This window comes from Scyliorhinus torazame, chromosome 10 (assembly GCF_047496885.1).
Source record: "Scyliorhinus torazame isolate Kashiwa2021f chromosome 10, sScyTor2.1, whole genome shotgun sequence".
NCBI lineage: Eukaryota > Metazoa > Chordata > Chondrichthyes > Carcharhiniformes > Scyliorhinidae > Scyliorhinus > Scyliorhinus torazame.
In genome coordinates, this window is record NC_092716.1 from 6,555,102 (window position 1) to 6,574,140 (window position 19,039).

The 19,039-nt window shown below is 48.4% G+C and overlaps 1 protein-coding gene across 1 annotated transcript in view; it reads right to left on the bottom strand.

The window, feature by feature from the left end:
- Positions 1-19,039, bottom strand: part of LOC140430325 (transcription initiation factor TFIID subunit 4-like) — a 510,261-nt gene that overhangs the window by 432,521 nt on the left and 58,701 nt on the right. Inside the window, exons 4-6 of the mRNA XM_072517772.1 lie at positions 12,704-12,907; positions 12,519-12,563; positions 2,659-2,781 (exon numbers count right to left, since the gene is read on the bottom strand). Of these exons, the coding sequence (XP_072373873.1) occupies positions 2,659-2,781; positions 12,519-12,563; positions 12,704-12,907 (372 nt within the window). The remainder of the gene's footprint in view (positions 1-2,658; positions 2,782-12,518; positions 12,564-12,703; positions 12,908-19,039) is intronic.

Genomic DNA, 19,039 nt, shown 5'->3' on the forward strand with positions numbered 1-19,039 from the left:
GAAGGGACTCTTCCGGGGTCTAGAAAATCTAGAAAACCTTGAAAGATCACCACCATTCACTATTTCTAGGGCCACTTCTTCAAATACTCTGGGATGCAGATTATAAGGCTCTGGGAATTTATTGGCCTTCAGTATCCCCAACACCATTTCCGTGCTAATACTGATTCCCTTCAGTTCCTCCCTCTCATTAAATCTGGTGTTCGCCAACACTTCTGGTATGTTATTTGTGTCCTCCTTTGTGAAGACAGAACCAAAAGTATCGATTTAGTTGCTCAGCCATTTCGTCGTTCCCCATTATAAATTCCTCTGTTTCTGTCTGTGAGGGACCTACATTTGTCTTCACCAATCTTTTTCTCTTCACGCACCTACAGAAACCTTTACAGTCATTTTTATGTTCCCTGCAAGCTTATTCTCGATCTCTATTTTCCCTTCATTCAATCCCTTGGTCCTTCTTTGCTGAATTCTAAAGTGCTCCCAATCCTCAGACCTGTTGTTTTTCTTGGCCAATTTGTCTGCTCCTACATTGGATCGAATACTATCTCTAATTTCCCTTGTAAGCCATGGATTGGCCACCTTTCCCATTTTACTTTTGTGCCAAACAGGAATAAACTACTGTTGTAGTTCGCCCAGGCACTCTTTGAATATTTGCCATTTCCTATCCAGCATCCCTTTAAGTAACGTTCCCCAATCCATCATAACCAATTCATGCTTCATATCATCATGGTTTCCTTTACTTAGATTCAGGACCCTAATCTCAGAATCAAATACGTCACTCTCTATCTTGATGAAGAATTCTATTATATAATGGTCGCTCATCCCCAAGGGGTGTCCCACAACTAGATTGCCAATTATTTCTTTCTCATTACACAGTACCCAGTCTACGATGGCCTGCTCTCCAGTTGATTTCTCAATGTATTGGTCCAGAAAACCATTCCGCACACACTCCAGGAATTCCTCCTCTTCAGTACTGTTACTAATTTGATTTACCCAATCTATATGCAGATTAAAGTCACCCATAATTACAGATGTTGCTTTATTGCATCCATCTCTAATTTCCTGTTTAATGCCATTCCCAACATCACCATTACATTTTGGGGTCAATACACAACCCGCACTAATGTTTTTTGCCCCTTGGTGTTTCTCAGCTCGACCCATACAGATTCCACATTGGCAGAGCTAATATCCTTTCTCACTATTGTGTTAATTTTCTCTTCGACCAGCAATGCCACTCCACCCCCTTTTCCTTTTTGTTCACCTTTCTAAATACTGACAACCCCTGGATGTTCAGTTCCCATTCCTGGTCACCCTGCAGTCATGTTTCTGCAATCCTGACTAGATCATACTGTGGCCAATCCACCTAATCTGCACAATTTTTAAACAATATAATAATAATCACTTATTGTCACGAGTAGGCTTCAATGAAGTTACTGTGAAAAGCCCCTCGTCGCCACATTCCGGCGCCTGTTCGGGGAGGCTGGTCCGGGAATTGAACCCGCGCTGCTGGCATTGTTCTGCATTACAAGCCAGCTGATCAGCCCGCTATGCTAAACCAGCCCCATCATTGGGTTTAGGGGGTGAAACCTACGCAGACACGGAGGGAATGTGCAAGCTCCACACAGACAGTGACCCGGGGCCGGGATTGAACCCAGGTCCTCAGCGCCGCAGACAGCAGTGCTAACCACTGTGACACCCTGTCGCCTGTCTTTTTAACATTCCTTGTCCTGTTCCCACTTTTTTTTTTCACCGTGGCCCTGTTTGATTCTGGCTCTTGATTTCTCCACCTATCACTTTTCTTATGGGGGCGGCAGGGTAACACAGTGGTTAGCACCGTTGCTTTACAACGCCAGGGTCCCAAATTCAATTCCCGGCTTGGGTCACTGTCTGTGCAGGCTGCACGTTCCCCCCGTGTCTGCATGGGTTTCTTCCGGGTGCTCCGGTTTCCTCCCACAAATCATAGAGTCATAGATGTTTGCAGCATGGAAACAGGCCCTTCGGCCCAGCTTGTCCATGCCACCCAGTTTCTATCACTAAGCTAGTCCCATGTGCCAGCATTTGGCCCATATCCCTCTATACCCACCCTGCCCATGTAACTGTCTAACTGCTTTTTAAAGGACAAAATTGTACCCGTCTCTACCACTGCCTCTGGCAGCTCGTTCCAGATGCTCACCACCCTGTGTGTGAAGAAATTTCCCCCCTGGTCTCTTTTGTATCTCTCCCCTCTCACCTTAAACCTGTGCCCTCTAGTTCTAGACTCCTCTACCTTTGGGAAACGATGTTGACTATCTACCTTATCTATGCTCCTATAGACCTCTATAAGATCACCCCTAAGCCTTCTACACTCCAGTCCCGAAAGACGTGCTGTTAGGTGAATTGGACATTCTGAATTCTCCCTCTGTGTACCAGAACAGGCACCGGAATGTGGCGACTAGGGGATTTTCACAGTAAATTCATTGCAGTGTTAATGTAAGCCTACTTGTGACACTAATAAAAGATGATGGTTATTATTCCCTTTCTGTCTTTTGTTGATGTCTGTGTTTCCCTCTCCTCTGACTATTTGCATAGGTTCCCATCCCTCTCTCCCACACTGGGAGAGTCTTAGATTTCATGGAACTACAATTGCTATAATAAAACCAGTTAGAGGCAAGCTCTGTTACTTGCCAACAGATCTTGAACAAGGCTCTTCACATTCCGGGAAGTGTCCGCAGACTGTCCACTGTGCGATGCAAGTTTAATCAAGGTTGCGAGAAAGTTCTTGCATTTCTTCACATTTTCCTGCATTTCCTAGATGTAAAAGACTGAGCATTAACCACAAGTATTTATTGCCCTCTTCTCCTATTTTCCCTAGCTTTCTTCCATGCCCTCCTGAAGGTCCGATGTGTCAATGTTCTCTGCTTAGAAGGATGGAAACATAGCCTCCACATAGGTTATGGTGAGTTGTATTTCTCACTATGCTGCTTGTGAGGTACTCCTCATTTCTATTATTTCCCCAGCAACATTGTCCAATGACCAATCAGAAACTAAACAAAGAGGGCAGCACGGTGGAGCATGTGGTTAGCACTGCTGCCTCATTGCGTTGAGGTCCCAGGTTCAATCCTGGCCCCAGGTCACTGTCCGTGTGGAGTTTGCACATTCTCCCCGTGTCGGCTTGGGTCTCACCCCTTCTGGATGATTTCACAATCCAGCTCTTGGTCTGGAACATTGTAGGTAGCAGATGAGGAACATATCGATCATGAAAGAATGGCGGAGCAGACTCTATGGGCCGAATGGACTAATTCTGCTCCTGTATCTTATGGATTTATGAACCCAAAAGATGTGCAGGGTAGGTGGATTGGCCACGCTAAATTGCCCCTTAATTGGAAAAAAAGAATTGGGTGCTCCAAATTTATAAAAACAAAAAAGAAGCTAAACAAAGATGATCTCCTCAGCCAGGTGAAAAGTAAAAAAGGGTGAGGGTCATGGTGGCAGCTTAAAGGTTCAGATAGCAACGAGGTGACATACTTCATGACATGAGTTTGGAACCAAGATAACCGGTGGCAGACTTGGCAACTTGGTATCTTTGGTGTCAATCATTGAGCAATCAGGCATGCTCACTAATAAAACCTGATGGTGTCGCTCAGAAACTAAGGGTTGAGACACTTTCTACTCAGCTCCAGGTAGCTCCCCAAATTGCGACAGGCTTGCAAGCCAAAGCTGTAACAGCAGTATATAAAATTACCATGGCTCTTAATATGGTAAATAGGCAAAAACAATTTTCTCTGGTTGGAGAGTCAGTGACAAGGTTTTGTCAATTTCCCACCACCACTAAGGAAGTAAAGAGAGAGGGACAAGGAATCTCTAGATAGAGGATAACTGGAGCATCAATCGTTTTGCCAAAGGAAGCGACTGAGGCTGGAATCGTGGCATTCTTTGCAGGAAAATCAAATAAATATCCATCTCAGCGAAGGATGCGGGGCTAAGGAGGGAGCGCAGAAACATGACAGCCAGAATAGCCTCACCTGAGTTGAGTGGTTGCAGCTTTACAAGCAGCGTTCAGCTAATCAGTGATTACAGCAAATCCAATGCCAATCTTGCATGAGGCCCACACATATGCACAATGACAACTTGCATTTAAATAGCTCCTTTCACATGAAGAGATTTCTGAAGGAAGTGCCTAAATCAAGGATTTACAGAAATCATGGCATTTACAATGCAAAAAGAGGCCATTCAAGCCATGGAGTCTGCACCGGCCCTTGGAAAGATCATCCTACTTAAACCCACACCTCCACCCTATCCCCGTAATCCAGTAACCCCACCTAACCCTTTTATTCCCTGAGGGCAATTTAGCATGACCAATCCACCTAACCTATACATCTTTGGACTGTGGGAGGAAACCGGAGCACCCGGAGGAAACCCACGCAGACACGGGGAGAACGTGCAGACTCCGCACAGACAGTGACCCAAGCCAAGAATCGAACCTGGGACCCTGGAGCTGTGAAGCAACAGTGCTAACCACTGTACAATCTTGCCTCCCAAATCAATCAGAAACTGGAACCCAAATTCAGTTTTCTCCCCTTATCGGACAGGAAAGCAAAACTTTGCTCCTTTAAAAACGCTTGTCTTTGCAGGAGCAAGCCAGCCGATTTCAGCGGGAGCGGAGCAGGTTAGTCAATTTCAGCGGGAGCAGTGCGGAAGTGATTTCTGGGAGGTAAGTCTCTCCTTTAAAAACACTTGTCGTTGCAGGAGCAGGCCAGTCGATTTCAGCGGGAGCGGAGCAGGCTAGTCAATTTCAGCGGGAGCAGTGCGCAAGTGATTTCTGGGAGGTAAGTTTCTCCTTTAAAAACACTTGTCTTTGCAGGAGCAGACCAGTCGATTTCAGCGGGAGCGGTGCGCTAGTGATTTCTGGGAGACCTTCACAGGAGCAGGCTAGTCAATTTCAGCGGTAAACAATTACCTGGTCCCGTTTTCGGTCCCTCTTTGCTGTTTTTTTTTTAAATTTTAGTGTTTAAGGCGGGAACAGGAAGTTCGACCCGCGGACTTCTGGGAAGACCCTCACCAATAAATTCTGGTGGAGAGGAAACCCGAGACACTACACGTGTAGTGTCTCCCACCCGCCCTCCTCGTCTAACCTAATAATAAAACCCATTGGTGTGAGTTAAGCACCATATTTTATTATTATTATTATTTTTTTTTTTAATTTAATTTAGTGGTTAGCCAGATCTTGGTAGAAAGTTAGAGGGATGGCAGGGAAGGGAGTGCAATGTTCCTCCTGCAGGATGTTTGAGGTGAGGGATGCCGTTAGTGTCCCTGCTGATTTTACCTGCAGGAAGTGCTGCCATCTCCAGCTCCTCCAAGACCGAGTTAGGGAACTGGAGCTGGAGTTGGAAGAACTTCGGGTCATTCGGGAGGCAGAGGGGGTCATAGATAGCAGCTTCAGGGAATTAGTTACACCAAAGATTGGAGATAGATGGGTAACTGTAAGAGGGACTGGGAAAAAGCAGTCAGTGCAGGGATCCCCTGCGGTCGTTCCCCTGAGAAACAAGTATACCGCTTTGGATACTTGTGGGGGGGGGGGGGGGGGGGGGGGGGGGGGACTTACCAGGGGTAAGCCATGGGGTACGGGCCTCTGGCAAGGAGTCTGTCCCTGTTGCTCAGAAGGGAAGGGAGGAGAGGAGCAGAGCATTAGTAATTGGGGACTCGATAGTCAGGGGCACAGATAGGAGATTTTGTGGGAGCGTGAGAGACTCACGCTTGGTATGTTGCCTCCCAGGTGCAAGGGTACGTGATGTCTCGGATCGTGTTTTCCTTAGGGGGGAGGGGGAGCAGCCCCAAGTCGTGGTCCACATTGGCACTAACGACATAGGTAGGAAAGGGGACAAGGATGTCAGGCAGGCTTTCAGGGAGCTAGGATGGAAGCTCAGAACTAGAACAAACAGAGTTGTTATCTCTGGGTTGTTGCCCGTGCCACGTGATAGTGAGATGAGGAATAGGGAGAGAGAGCAATTAAACACGTGGCTACAGGGATGGTGCAGGCGGGAGGGATTCAGATTTCTGGATAACTGGGGCTCTTTCTGGGGAAGGTGGGACCTCTACAGACAGGATGGTCTACATCTGAACCTGAGGGGCACAAATATCCTGGGGGGGAGATTTGTTAGTGCTCTTTGGGGGGGTTTAAACTAATGCAGCAGGGGCATGGGAACCTGGATTGTAGTTTTAGGGTAAGGGAGAATGAGAGTATAGAGGTCAGGAGCACAGATTTGACGTCGCAGGAGGGGGCCAGTGTTCAGGTAGGTGGTTTGAAGTGTGTCTACTTCAATGCCAGGAGTATACGAAATAAGGTAGGGGAACTGGCAGCATGGGTTGGTACCTGGGACTTCGATGTTGTGGCCATTTCGGAGACATGGATAGAGCAGGGACAGGAATGGATGTTGCAGGTTCCGGGGTTTAGGTGTTTTAGTAAGCTCAGAGAAGGAGGCAAAAGAGGGGGGGGTGTGGCGCTGCTAGTCAAGAGCAGTATTACGGTGGCGGAGAGGATGCTAGATGGGGACTCATCTTCCGAGGTAGTATGGGCTGAGGTTAGAAACATGAAAGGAGAGGTCACACTGTTGGGAGTCTTCTATAGGCCTCCAAATAGTTCTAGGGATGTAGAGGAAAGGATGGCGAGGATGATCCTGGATAAGAGCGAAAGTAACAGGGTAGTTATTATGGGAGACTTTAACTTTCCAAATATTGACTGGAAAAGATATAGTTCGAGTACATTAGATGGGTCGTTTTTTGTAGTGTGTGCAGGAGGGTTTCCTGACACAATATGTTGACAGGCCAACAAGAGGCGAGGCCACGTTGGATTTGGTTTTGGGTAATGAACCAGGCCAGGTGTTGGATTTGGAGGTAGGAGAGCACTTTGGGGACAGTGACCACAATTCGGTGACGTTTACGTTAATGATGGAAAGGGATAAGTATACACCGCAGGGCAAGAGTTATAGCTGGGGGAAGGGCAATTATGATGCCATTAGACATGACTTGGGGGGGATAAGGTGGAGAAGTAGGCTGCAAGTGTTGGGCACACTGGATAAGTGGAGCTTGTTCAAGGATCAGCTACTGCGTGTTCTTGATAAGTATGTACCGGTCAGGCAGGGAGGAAGGCGTCGAGCGAGGGAACCGTGGTTTACCAAAGAAGTGGAATCTCTTGTTAAGAGGAAGAAGGAGGCCTATGTGAAGATGAGGTGTGAAGTTTCAGTTGGGGCGATGGATAGTTACAAGGTAGCGAGGAAGGATCTAAAGAGAGAGCTAAGACGAGCAAGGAGGGGACATGAGAAGTATTTGGCAGGTAGGATCAAGGAAAACCCAAAAGCTTTCTATAGGTATGTCAGGAATAAGCGAATGACGAGGGTAAGAGTAGGACCAGTCAAGGACAGGGATGGGAAGTTGTGTGTAGAGTCTGAAGAGATAGGCGAGATACTAAATGAATATTTTTCGTCAGTATTCACTCAGGAAAAAGATAATGTTGTGGAGGAGAATGCTGAGACCCAGGCTAATAGAATAGATGGCATTGAGGTACGTAGGGAAGAGGTGTTGGCAATTCTGGACAGGCTGAAAATAGATAAGTCCCCGGGTCCTGATGGGATTTATCCTAGGATTCTCTGGGAGGCCAGGGAAGAGATTGCTGGACCTTTGGCTTTGATTTTTATGTCATCATTGGCTACAGGAATAGTGCCAGAGGACTGGAGGATAGCAAATGTGGTCCCTTTGTTCAAAAAGGGGAGCAGAGACAACCCCGGCAACTATAGACCGGTGAGCCTCATGTCTGTAGTGGGTAAAGTCTTGGAGGGGATTATAAGAGACAAGATTTATAATCATCTAGATAGGAATATAATGATCAGGGATAGTCAGCATGGCTTTGTGAAGGGTAGGTCACAAACCTTATCGAGTTCTTTGAGAAGGTGACTGAACAGGTAGACGAGGGTAGAGCAGTTGATGTGGTGTATATGGATTTCAGCAAAGCGTTTGATAAGGTTCCCCACGGTAGGCTATTGCAGAAAATACGGAGGCTGGGGATTGAGGGTGATTTAGAGATGTGGATCAGAAATTGGCTAGCTGAAAGAAGACAGAGGGTGGTGGTTGATAGGAAATGTTCAGAATGGAGTTCAGTTACAAGTGGAGTACCACAAGGATCTGTTCTGGGGCCGTTGCTGTTTGTCATTTTTATCAATGACCTAGAGGAAGGCGCAGAAGGGTGGGTGAGTAAATTTGCAGACGATACTAAAGTCGGTGGTGTTGTCGATAGTGTGGAAGGATGTAGCAGGTTACAGAGGGATATAGATAAGCTGCAGAGCTGGGCTGAGAGGTGGCAAATGGAGTTTAATGTAGAGAAGTGTGAGGTGATTCACTTTGGAAGGAATAACAGGAATGCGGAATATTTGGCTAATGGTAAAGTTCTTGGAAGTGTGGATGAGCAGAAGGATCTAGGTGTCCATGTACATAGATCCCTGAAAGTTGCCACCCAGGTTGATAGGGTTGTGAAGAAGGCCTATGGAGTGTTGGCCTTTATTGGTAGAGGGATTGAGTTCCGGAGTCAGGAGGTCATGTTGCAGCTGTACAGAACTCTGGTACGGCCGCATTTGGAGTATTGCGTACAGTTCTGGTCACCGCATTATAGGAAGGACGTGGAGGCTTTGGAGCGGGTGCAGAGGAGATTTACCAGGATGTTGCCTGGTATGGAGGGAAAATCTTATGAGGAAAGGCTGATGGACTTGAGGTTGTTTTCGTTGGAGAGAAGAAGGTTAAGAGGAGACTTAATAGAGGCATACAAAATGATCAGGGGGTTGGATAGGGTGGACAGTGAGAGCCTTCTCCCGCGGATGGAAATGGCTGGCACGAGGGGACATAGCTTTAAACTGAGGGGTAATAGATATAGGACAGAGGTCAGAGGTAGGTTCTTTACGCAAAGAGTAGTGAGGCCGTGGAATGCCCTACCTGCTACAGTAGTGAACTCGCCAACATTGAGGGCATTTAAAAGTTTATTGGATAAACATATGGATGATAATGGCATAGTGTAGGTTAGATGGCTTTTGTTTCGGTGCAACATCGTGGGCCGAAGGGCCTGTACTGCGCTGTATCGTTCTATGTTCTATGTTTGCACAATCCTACTGGTCAAAGCCATGTAGGGCCAGGGAGATGGCGTCTGCTGTGGACCGGTTGTGGCGGTATGCGAATTGCGGTGGATCAAGGCATTCTAGGAATATGGAGCTGATGTGCCTCATAACCAACCTCTCGAAACACTTCATAATGTTCGATGTCAAGGCCACCGGACGGTGGTTATTGAGGATGTTGCCTGGTTCTTCTTTATTGGTGGTCTTCTTGAAGCAGGTGGGGACCTTGGAACGGAGTAGGGAGAGGTTGAAGATGTCTGAGCACACATCTGCCAGCTGGTCCACGCAGGATCCGAGTGCACGACCAGGGACCCCGTCAGGACCTGTCACCTTCCGAGGATTCACTTTCAAGGAGGCCAATCAGAATTCGGAAGCTGTGACGGTGGGTATGGGTGTGTCCGAGGCTGCTGGGGCAGCTGACAACGGTTTGAGAGTTTCCTGCTCGAATCGAGCATAGAATACATTGAGTTCATCGGGGAGGGGTGTGCGCTGCTGCCAGAGATTCTGCTCGGCTTCGCTTTGCAGCCCATTATGTTGTTTAGGCCGTGCCACAAGTGACGAGAGTCCGTGACGTTAGTCTGTGACTCTAGTTTGGACTGATATTGTCTCTTGGCATGCCTTATGGCTTTGCGAAGGTCGTACCTGGATTTCCTGTGTAGGTCGGGGTCACCTGACTTGAACGCCTCAGACCTGGCCTTCAGCAGGGAGTGAATCGCCCGATTAAACCATGGTTTCCAATTGGGGAACATATGGACTACTTTCTTTGGCATGCAGGTTTTTACACACTTGCTAATAAAGCCAGTGGCAGTGGTGGTACATTCGTTTAGGTTGGTCGCTGAGTTCTTAAACATGGACCAGTCCACTGACTCCAAGCAGTCACATAGGAGCTCTTCTGTTGCCTCGGACCAGCACTGCACGATTTTCTATTTTTTAAAAATTTAATTTAATTCATCTTTTTCAAGTTAGGGGCAATTTAGTGTGGCCAATCCACCTACCCTGCACAGCTTTGGGTTGAGGGGGTGAAACCCACGCAGACACGGGGAGAATGTGCAAACTCCACACGGACAGTGACCCAGGGCCGGGGTCGAACCTGGGACCTTGGCGCCGTGAAGCAGTAGTGCTAACCACTGGGCCACCATGCTGCCCTCTGCACGACCTTTTTTTAAATAAATTTAGAGTAGCCAATTATTTTTCTTTGCCACTTAAGGGTCAATTTAGCGTGGGCATTCCACCGAACCAGCACATCTTCGGGTTGTGGGGGTGAATCCCACGCAGGCATGGGGAGAACGTGCAAACTCCGCACGGACAGTGACCCAGGGCCAGGATTCGAACCCGAGTCCTCAGTACCACAGTCCCAGTGCTAACCACTGCGCCACATGCCGCCCCTTGCACGACCTTCTTAACCAGATTCTCCCGTTTAGGTTTCTGCTTGAATGCCGGGAGAAGGAGCACCGTCTTATGGCCGATTTTCCAAAGTGCAGTCGGGGGATGGATGGGTAAGGAGACTACAAAGGGACATGAGGCAGTGACGTAGTGATATTGTCACTAGACTAGTAAACCAGTGCCCCAGAATAATGCTCTGGGGACCCGGGTTCAAATCCCACCACTGCAGATGGTGAAATTTGAATTCAATAAAAATCTGGAATCAAAAGTCTAATGATGTCCATGAAACCCTTGTCGATTGTCATAAAAACCCATCTGGTTCACTAATGTCCTTTAGGGGAGGAAATCTGACGTCCTTACACGGTCTGGCCTACATATGACTCCAGACCCACAGCAATGTGGTACTGCCCCTTCAAGGGCAATTGGGCATGGGGAATAAATGCTAGCACAGCCTGCAACTCCCACGTCTCATGAACAAATAAAAATAAAAAATTAGGTTACGTGAGTGGACAAAAATCTGGCAAATGGGGTATAATGTAGGAAATTGTCCATTTTGGCAGGAAGAATAAACAACAAATTAATATCTAAACAGTGAGCGAATGCAGAGCTCTGAAGTGCAGAGCGATCTGGGTGTCCTAGTGCAGGAAATGAAAAATGAAATGAATATCGCTTATTGTCACAAGTAGGCTTCAAATGAAGTTACTGTGAAAAGCCCCTAGTCGCCACATTCCGGCGCCTGTTCGGGGAGGCTGGTACGGGAATTGAACCGCGCTGCTAGCCTGCCTTGGACTGCTTTAAAAGCCAGCTATTTAGTCCTGTGCTAAATAACAAAAGGCTACAGGTAGTAATTAGGAAGCTAATAGAATGTTATTGTTTATCCTTTGCACAATAACTTAATTGAAGCCTACTTGTGACAATAAGCGATTCTGATCCTGAGGGGAATTGCTTACAAAAGTAGGGAGGTTATGCTCAGGTTTACAGGACACATCTGTGCAGTATTGGTCTCCTTATGGAATTTTAGCATTTATTGCAAAAGAACTGTAGTATAAAAGTAGAGAAGTGTTGTTGCAATTGTATAGGGTATTGGTGAGACCACACCTGGAGTATTGAGTCCAGTTTTGGTCTCCTTATTTGAGGAAGGATGTGGGGACATTGGAGGCAGTTCAAAGGAGGGTCACCAGATTGATTCTGGGGATGAAAGCGTTGACCTGTGAGGAGAGATTAAACAGTTTGGGCTTATACTCGCTGGAGTTTAGAAGGGAGAGGATCTGATCGAGGTGTATAAAATACTAAGAGGACTTGATAAAGTAAACATAGACCAAATATTCCCTGTTGTGGGGCAATCTAGAACGAGTATAAAGGGGGCAATTGTCCATTTTGGCAGGAAGGATAAACAACAACTTAATATCTAAACAATGAGAGACTGCAGAGCTCTGAGGTGCAGAGGGATCTGGGTGTCCTAGTGCATGAATCACAAAAGGCTACACAGGTACAGCAAATAACTGGAAGCTAATATTGATTTAGATTTAAAACTGGGATGAGGGGATGAGGGTGGTGAATGTGGAACTCGCCGTCCCATAGTGCGATGGAGTCTGAATAATTAGATGGTTTCAAGGAGGAGATAGATCTATTTCTGATTTTTAACAACAGGTTAAAGGGATATGGGGAACAGGCAGAGAGTGGTCTTGAAACCAGGAAGAGATCAGCCCTGATCTGATTGAGTGGCAGAGCAGGATCGAAGGGCTGAATTGCCCACTTCTGCCCCTAATTCCTCTGTTCCATTGTCACTGGGTCACAATCCTGGAACACCCTCCCTAGCAGCACTGAGGGTGTACCTACACCACATGAACTGCCGCCACCTTCTAAAGGACAATTAGGAGTGGGTAATAAATGCTGACCTCGCCGCGATGCCCACATTCCTTGAACAAATATTTTTAAAGTCACGGCTAGTTGAGATCTCTGCCACATGCATCCCAGCAGCCTGAAGAGTGATAACTGAGGCTAGATTACCTGTCCAGCTCTTGCCAGGGGTGCAGAACGTGACGCCATGGAGACCTAGAGTAGGGGAGGAGACAAGAAAAACACAAATACCGTTTATCACATTCATCACCTCATGTTGAATCTCTTGAAGAAAATTGTAAATATCAATTTTTAAAAAGCGTGTTTCTCAAAGAAAACACGGTGACCCCAATGACCTGAGCAACTGTGGGTGTTGTTCCTGGCAGGGGGGAACTGGGTATAACCGGAAGGTGGACTTGCACTTGTGTCTTGGTTGCAGACTGGGGCTGAGGTGAAGCGGCGATCTGCGTTGGGGCTCGAGATAGGACAGTGGGATGGCCGCCTGCACCGGATAAGGTCGTTGTATACACAGTCTGGGGAGCACTGGTACGGCCAGTTACCTGCAAGAAACAACAAAAAGGCAACTTTTGGTGGAAAGTATTCTCAGCCAAAATAAAAACAGAAAATACTACTAGCACTCATTAAATGTAGCAACATCGTGGGCTGAAGGGCCTGTACTGGGCTCTACTGTTCTATGTTCTAAGTCTAGCAACATCGATGGAGGGAGAAACAGATTTCAGATTGATAATCTCTTTGTCAGAACTGATCAGAGCAGAATTGTATCACTCAAGCTGACAACTCACCAGTTTAAGGGCCGGAACAGGGTCTTGTTTGCTGGGAGGATATGGAAGGTTCTATCGGTTAATTTGCAGATGACACTAAAATAGGTGGGACAGTAAGTTGTAATGAGGAAATAAGAAATTTACAAAATTAAATCGATACGTTAGGTGAATGGGCCAATATTTGGCAGCTGAAGTTTAATGTGGATAAGTGCGAGGTTATCCACCTTGGTGAGAGAAATGGAAAAGCAACTTATCTAAATGGAGAGAAACTTCAGGGAGCTTCGGTGCAGAGGGATCTGGGTCAATTACAAGAAACGAGTAAACAGGTACAGCAGGTAGTAAGGAAGACAACTGGAATTTTGGCCTTTATAGCTAAACGAATAGAGTATAAAAGTAGGGAAGTGTTGCTGCAACAATACAAGGCACTGGTGAGACCGCACCTGGAGTACTGGGTAAAGTTTTCATCCCCTTATTTGAGGAGGGATGTAGTTACATTAGAGGCAGTTCACAAGAGGTGAATTAGATTGATTCCAGAGGTGAGGGGCTGGTCTTATGACAAGAGATTGAGCAGTTTAGGCCGATACTCCCTCGAGTTTTGAAGAATGAGAGGAGATCTAATTGAAGTAAGGGGCGGCACAGTAGCACAATGGTTAGCACCGTTGCTTCACACACCAGGGTCCCAGGTTTGTTCCCGGCTTGTGTCACTGTCTGTGCTGAGTCTGCATGTTCTCCCCGTGTCTGCGTGGGTTGCCTCCCACAAGTCCCGAAACACGTGCTGTTGGGTAATTTGGGCATTCTGAATTCTCCCTCTGTGTACCCGAACAGGCGGCGGAATGTGGCGACTAGGGGCTTTTCACAGTAACTTCATTGCAGCGTTAATGTAAGCCTAACTTGTGACAATAGCGATTATTATTTAATGTATTTAAAATGATTAAAAAGTATTGACAAGTAGACGCGAGCGGATGTCGCCGCTTATGGGGCATTCAAGAGGTCATAGTTTAGGATAAGGGGTAGCAGATTTAAAACAAAAATTGGAGAAATTACTTCTCTCAAAGGTTTGTGAATCTGTGGAATTTGCTCCCCCAGAGTGCGGTGCATGCCGGGACATTGAGTAAACTTCAGGAAGAGATAGACAGATTTTTACGGGTTGAAGGGTTATGGAGAACGGGCAGGAAAGGCAGAGAGAAAATCAGGTGATCGTATTGAATGGCGGAGCGGACTCGGAGGCTGAATGGCCTACTCCTGCTCCTAGTTCTTATGTTCCTGGCTGGGAAGTTTTGAACGCAGTATCTCAGTCCCAGAATAAGATGTCGACCAGTTAGGACCGAGATAGTCAGGAGGTTACAAATCTTTGGAATTGTCTACCCCATAGATCTATGCATGCTTAATTGTTGATCATATTCAAGAGAGAAACTGATAGATTTGGGGGGTTTTAAGGGAATTAAGGGATCTGAAGGTGGAGCAGGAGAGTGGAGTCGAGTTACATCAGCCATAATTTTATTGAATAACCAAGCAGGGACTTCCGGGTGCGGCTATGCAGAGCTAGGTCGCATATTCGGCAGCTCCTGCTTGGAACGGACTTTTGGGCTCTTTTACAGGGCCCCCACGGCATTTGTTTGACATTTCCCGGTGTGGGAAGAAGGCGGCAATATTCCCCCGACAGTGTCCCCCAGGAAGGGTATGTCTCTTGGTTGCCAGACACACGCAGAAACAGTGAAAGATTTGGCTGCAACTACAGGATAAACAGGGCCTCTTCCAGCATGCAGGCGGGGGAAGGGCAAGCTTAAAGCTGCAAGCTGACCTGAGGGCCTGTATCAAAGGTGAATTCTAGCAGCAGAGGGAACAACTGTGAAAAGACCTCATCAAGGCCACTGAAGGGACTTCCGGTTGCGGTGATGCCTAGCTAGCCGCACGCTTCGGCGGCTCCAGCTCCGACGGACCTTCGGGCTCTTTTAAGAGCCTCAACGGGGAATTTTTCGACGACGCAACCCGGTGTGGGGCGTGTGAGAAGGGAGTCCCCCCCCAAACGAAGGAGGAAAAAACCGGCGGCGGCGGCTGCAGCGCGAGGAATCGTCGACCAAAGGGTCAGAAAGAGAGAAGTACAAGATGGCGGCGGAGAAAGCGCAGGCGACATGGGGGCCTGAGCATGAAATTGTGAGACGGTGCGTGGAGCTGCTGAAGAGGGAGGTGCTGACCCCGTTGCTACAGGCAATTGAGGGGCTCAAGGAGACATTAAAGACCCAGGAGACAGAGCTCCGTGTGGTGGAGCAGAAGGTGACAGATATTGAGGACGAGATCCTGGGCCTGGCGGTTAAGACACAGACGCACGAGGCACTTCATAAAAAGTGTACTGAAAGGATCGAAGCCCTAGAAAATGGAGCGCGAAGGAAGAACCTTCGGATACTGGGTCTCCCTGAGGGTGTGGAAGGAGTGGACTGTGGAGCGTACGCAAGTACGATGCTGAGCTCACTGATGGGTGCTGAGGCCCCTACGGGCCCCTTGGAGGTGGAGTGGGCAAATCGGATTCCGGCGAGAAGACCAAAAGCGGGAGAACCACCCAGGGCGATAATCGTGCGATTTTACCGCCTTAAGGATAGAGAAGAGGTCCTGAGATGGGCTAAAAAGGTGCGGAGTAGCAGATGGGAGAATGCAGTGGTACGGGTATACCAGGATTGGAGTGCGGAGGTGGCGAGAAGGAGGGCGAGCTTCAACCGAGCCAAAGAGGTGTTGCATAAAAGGAAGGTGAAGTTCGGGATGCTGCAGCCGGCAAGACTATGGGTCACGTATCAGGAGAGACACCATTATTTCGAGACGGCGGAGGAAGCATGGACCTTCATCAAAGAAGAGAAATTGGATCGGAACTGAGGGACTGATGCTGCAGGAAATGTTATTGTTAATGTTACGGTGGAAGTTAATTGAGAAGTAAACAGGGAAGGGGGAGACATTGGGGAAATGTGGGCGCCGGTGAGGGGGGAAAGACGGGACATAGTTGGAGAATGGGGAAGGGGAGGGGGAGGGGAAAGGGAGCTGCGCCAGAAGAGGCGGGTCAGGTAAAGGGATGTTCCCGCACCAGAAAGAATAAGGCGGGAAGACAGGCGCAAGGCGGATGGGAGTTCCCCACATGGGGAGGTCGAGGAGTGAGCAGGAGTAGCCGGGGTCAGTTGAAGTCAGCTGACTTACGGAAGTAATATGGGGGGAGCAATCAAGCTAGAAAGAGATCTAGCGGGGAGGGGAGGAGGGAGGGAGAAGGGGGGGGGGGGACAACTGGGTTGCTGCTGCGGAAATCCAAAAGGAAATGGCTAAAGAGTGGGTGGGCGGGGATGGTGTGCGACGCTGGGGGAGCGAGCGGGAGCGCGGAGGCGGGATATGGGACTGGCCTAGAGAAGGTAATGGCTAGTCGACACGGGAAGGGGGCAGGTAGCCCCCTAGTGAGGCTGATCACGTGGAACGTGAGAGGCCTGAACGGACCGATAAAAAGGGCCCGAGTGCTCGCGCATTTGAAAGGACTAAGGGCAGACGTGGTTATGCTCCAAGAGACGCACCTAAAGGTGGCGGACCAAGTTAGGCTAAGGAAAGGATGGGTGGGACAGGTGTTCCACTCAGGACTGGACGCAAAGAATAGAGGGGTGGCCATTTTGGTGGGGAAACAGGTTGCATTTGAAGCAAAGAACATCGTAGCAGATAGCGGAGGTAGATATGTAATGGTGAGTGGCAGGCTGGAGGGAATGGAGGTCGTGTTGGTTAACGTGTATGCCCCAAACTGGGACGATGCGGGATTTATGAGACGGATGCTGGGGCGTATACCGGACCTGGAGGTAGGAAACTTGATTTTAGGAGGGGACTTTAATACGGTGCTGGACCCGGGGCTAGATAGATCCAGCTCAAGGACCGGAAGAAGGCCGGCAGCGGCCAAGGTACTTAAGGGGTTTATGGACCAAATGGGGGGAGTGGATCCATGGCGATTTCTTAGACCTAGGGCTAGGGAGTATTCCTTCTTCTCCCATGTCCATAAAGTGTACTCCCGGATAGATTTTTTTGTTTTGGGAAGGTCGTTGATCTCTAGGGTGGAAGAAGCTGAGTACTCAGCCATAGCGGTTTCGGATCATGCCCCACATTGGGTGGACCTGGAATTAGGAGAGGAAAGGGAGCAGAGAACACTCTGGCGATTAGATGTGGGACTGATGGCGGATGAGGGAGTGTGTGCAAGAGTGCGGGGGTGTATTGAGAGATACCTGGAGGTCAATGACGACGGCGAGGTCCCTGTGGGAGTGGTATGGGAAGCACTAAAAGCGGTGGTCAGAGGAGAGCTGATCTCCATTGGGGCCCACAAAAGGAAAACAGAGGCCAAGGAAAGGGAAAGATTACTGGGGGAGATTTTAAGGGTGGATAGGGAATTTGCAGAGACCCCGGAGGAGGAATTGTACAGGGAGAGGAGACGACTCCAGACGGAATTTGACCTTCTGACCACCAGAAAGGCGGAGGTACTGTGGAGGAAGGCACAGGGGAGGAGGTATGAATATGGGGAAAAGGCGAGTCGCCTGTTGGCTCATCAATTGCGAAAGAGGGCAGCAGCGAGGGAAATAGGAGGAATTAGAGACGAAAGGGGAGACACGGTGCGAAGGGCAGGAAAGATAAATGAGGTGTTCAAGACCTTCTATGAGGAACTGTATAGGTCTCAACCCCCAGAGGGAGAGGAGGGGATGCGGCAGTTCCTGGACCAATTGAGGTTCCCGAAAGTGGAGGAGCGGGGGGTGGTAGGCCTGGGGGCACCGATTGGGGTGGACGAGGTTATTAAGGGACTGGGAAGCATGCAAGCAGGGAAGGCCCCAGGACCAGACGGGTTCCCGGTGGAGTATTACAGAAAATATGTGGACTTGTTGGCCCCGTTGATGGTGAGGACGTTCAATGAGGCCAGGAAAGGGGGGACTCTACCCCCGACGATGTCGGAGGCGACGATATCGTTAATTTTGAAGAGGGATAAAGATCCGTTGCAGTGCGGGTCCTATAGACCCATTTCATTGTTGAACGTGGACGCCAAATTGTTGGCAAAGGTACTGGCATCGAGGATAGAGGACTGTGTCCCGGGGGTGGTGCACGAAGACCAGACAGGGTTCGTAAAAGGGAGACAACTGAATGTTAACGTGCGACGACTATTAGGGGTGATAATGATGCCCCCAGTGGAGGGGGAGGCAGAGATAGTGGCGGCAATGGACGCAGAGAAGGCATTTGATAGGGTGGAGTGGGAGTATTTATGGGAAGTGTTAAGGAGGTTTGGGTTTGGGAACGGGTTTATTAGCTGGGTTAGACTTCTTTATGGGGCTCCAACGGCAAGCGTAGTTACAGGTCGACATAGATCGGAGTATTTCCGACTATATAGGGGAACAAGACAGGGATGCCCGCTGTCTCCATTGTTGTTCGCGTTGGCAATTGAACCTCTGGCCATGGCGTTGAGAGACTCCAGGAAATGGAGAGGGGTGATTAGAGGGGGAGAAGAACACCGAGTCTCGTTATATGCGGATGACCTATTGTTATACGTGTCGGACCCAGCGGGGGGAATGATAGAGGTTATGCGAATTTTGAGGGGGTTCGGGGATTTCTCGGGGTATAGGCTAAACATGGGAAAGAGTGAATTATTTGTGATACATCCAGGGGACCAGAGTAGAGAGATAGAAGGCTTGCCTCTAAGGAAAGTGGAAAGAAACTTCCGATACCTGGGGATTCAGATCGCTAGGAGCTGGGGAACCTTGCACAGACTTAATCTGACACGGTTGGTAGAACAAATGGAGGAGGACTTCAAGAGGTGGGACATGCAGCCTCTATCGCTGGCGGGCAGGGTGCAAGCAATTAAGATGATGGTCCTCCCGAGGTTCTTATTTGTATTTCAATGTCTCCCTATACTAATCACTAAGA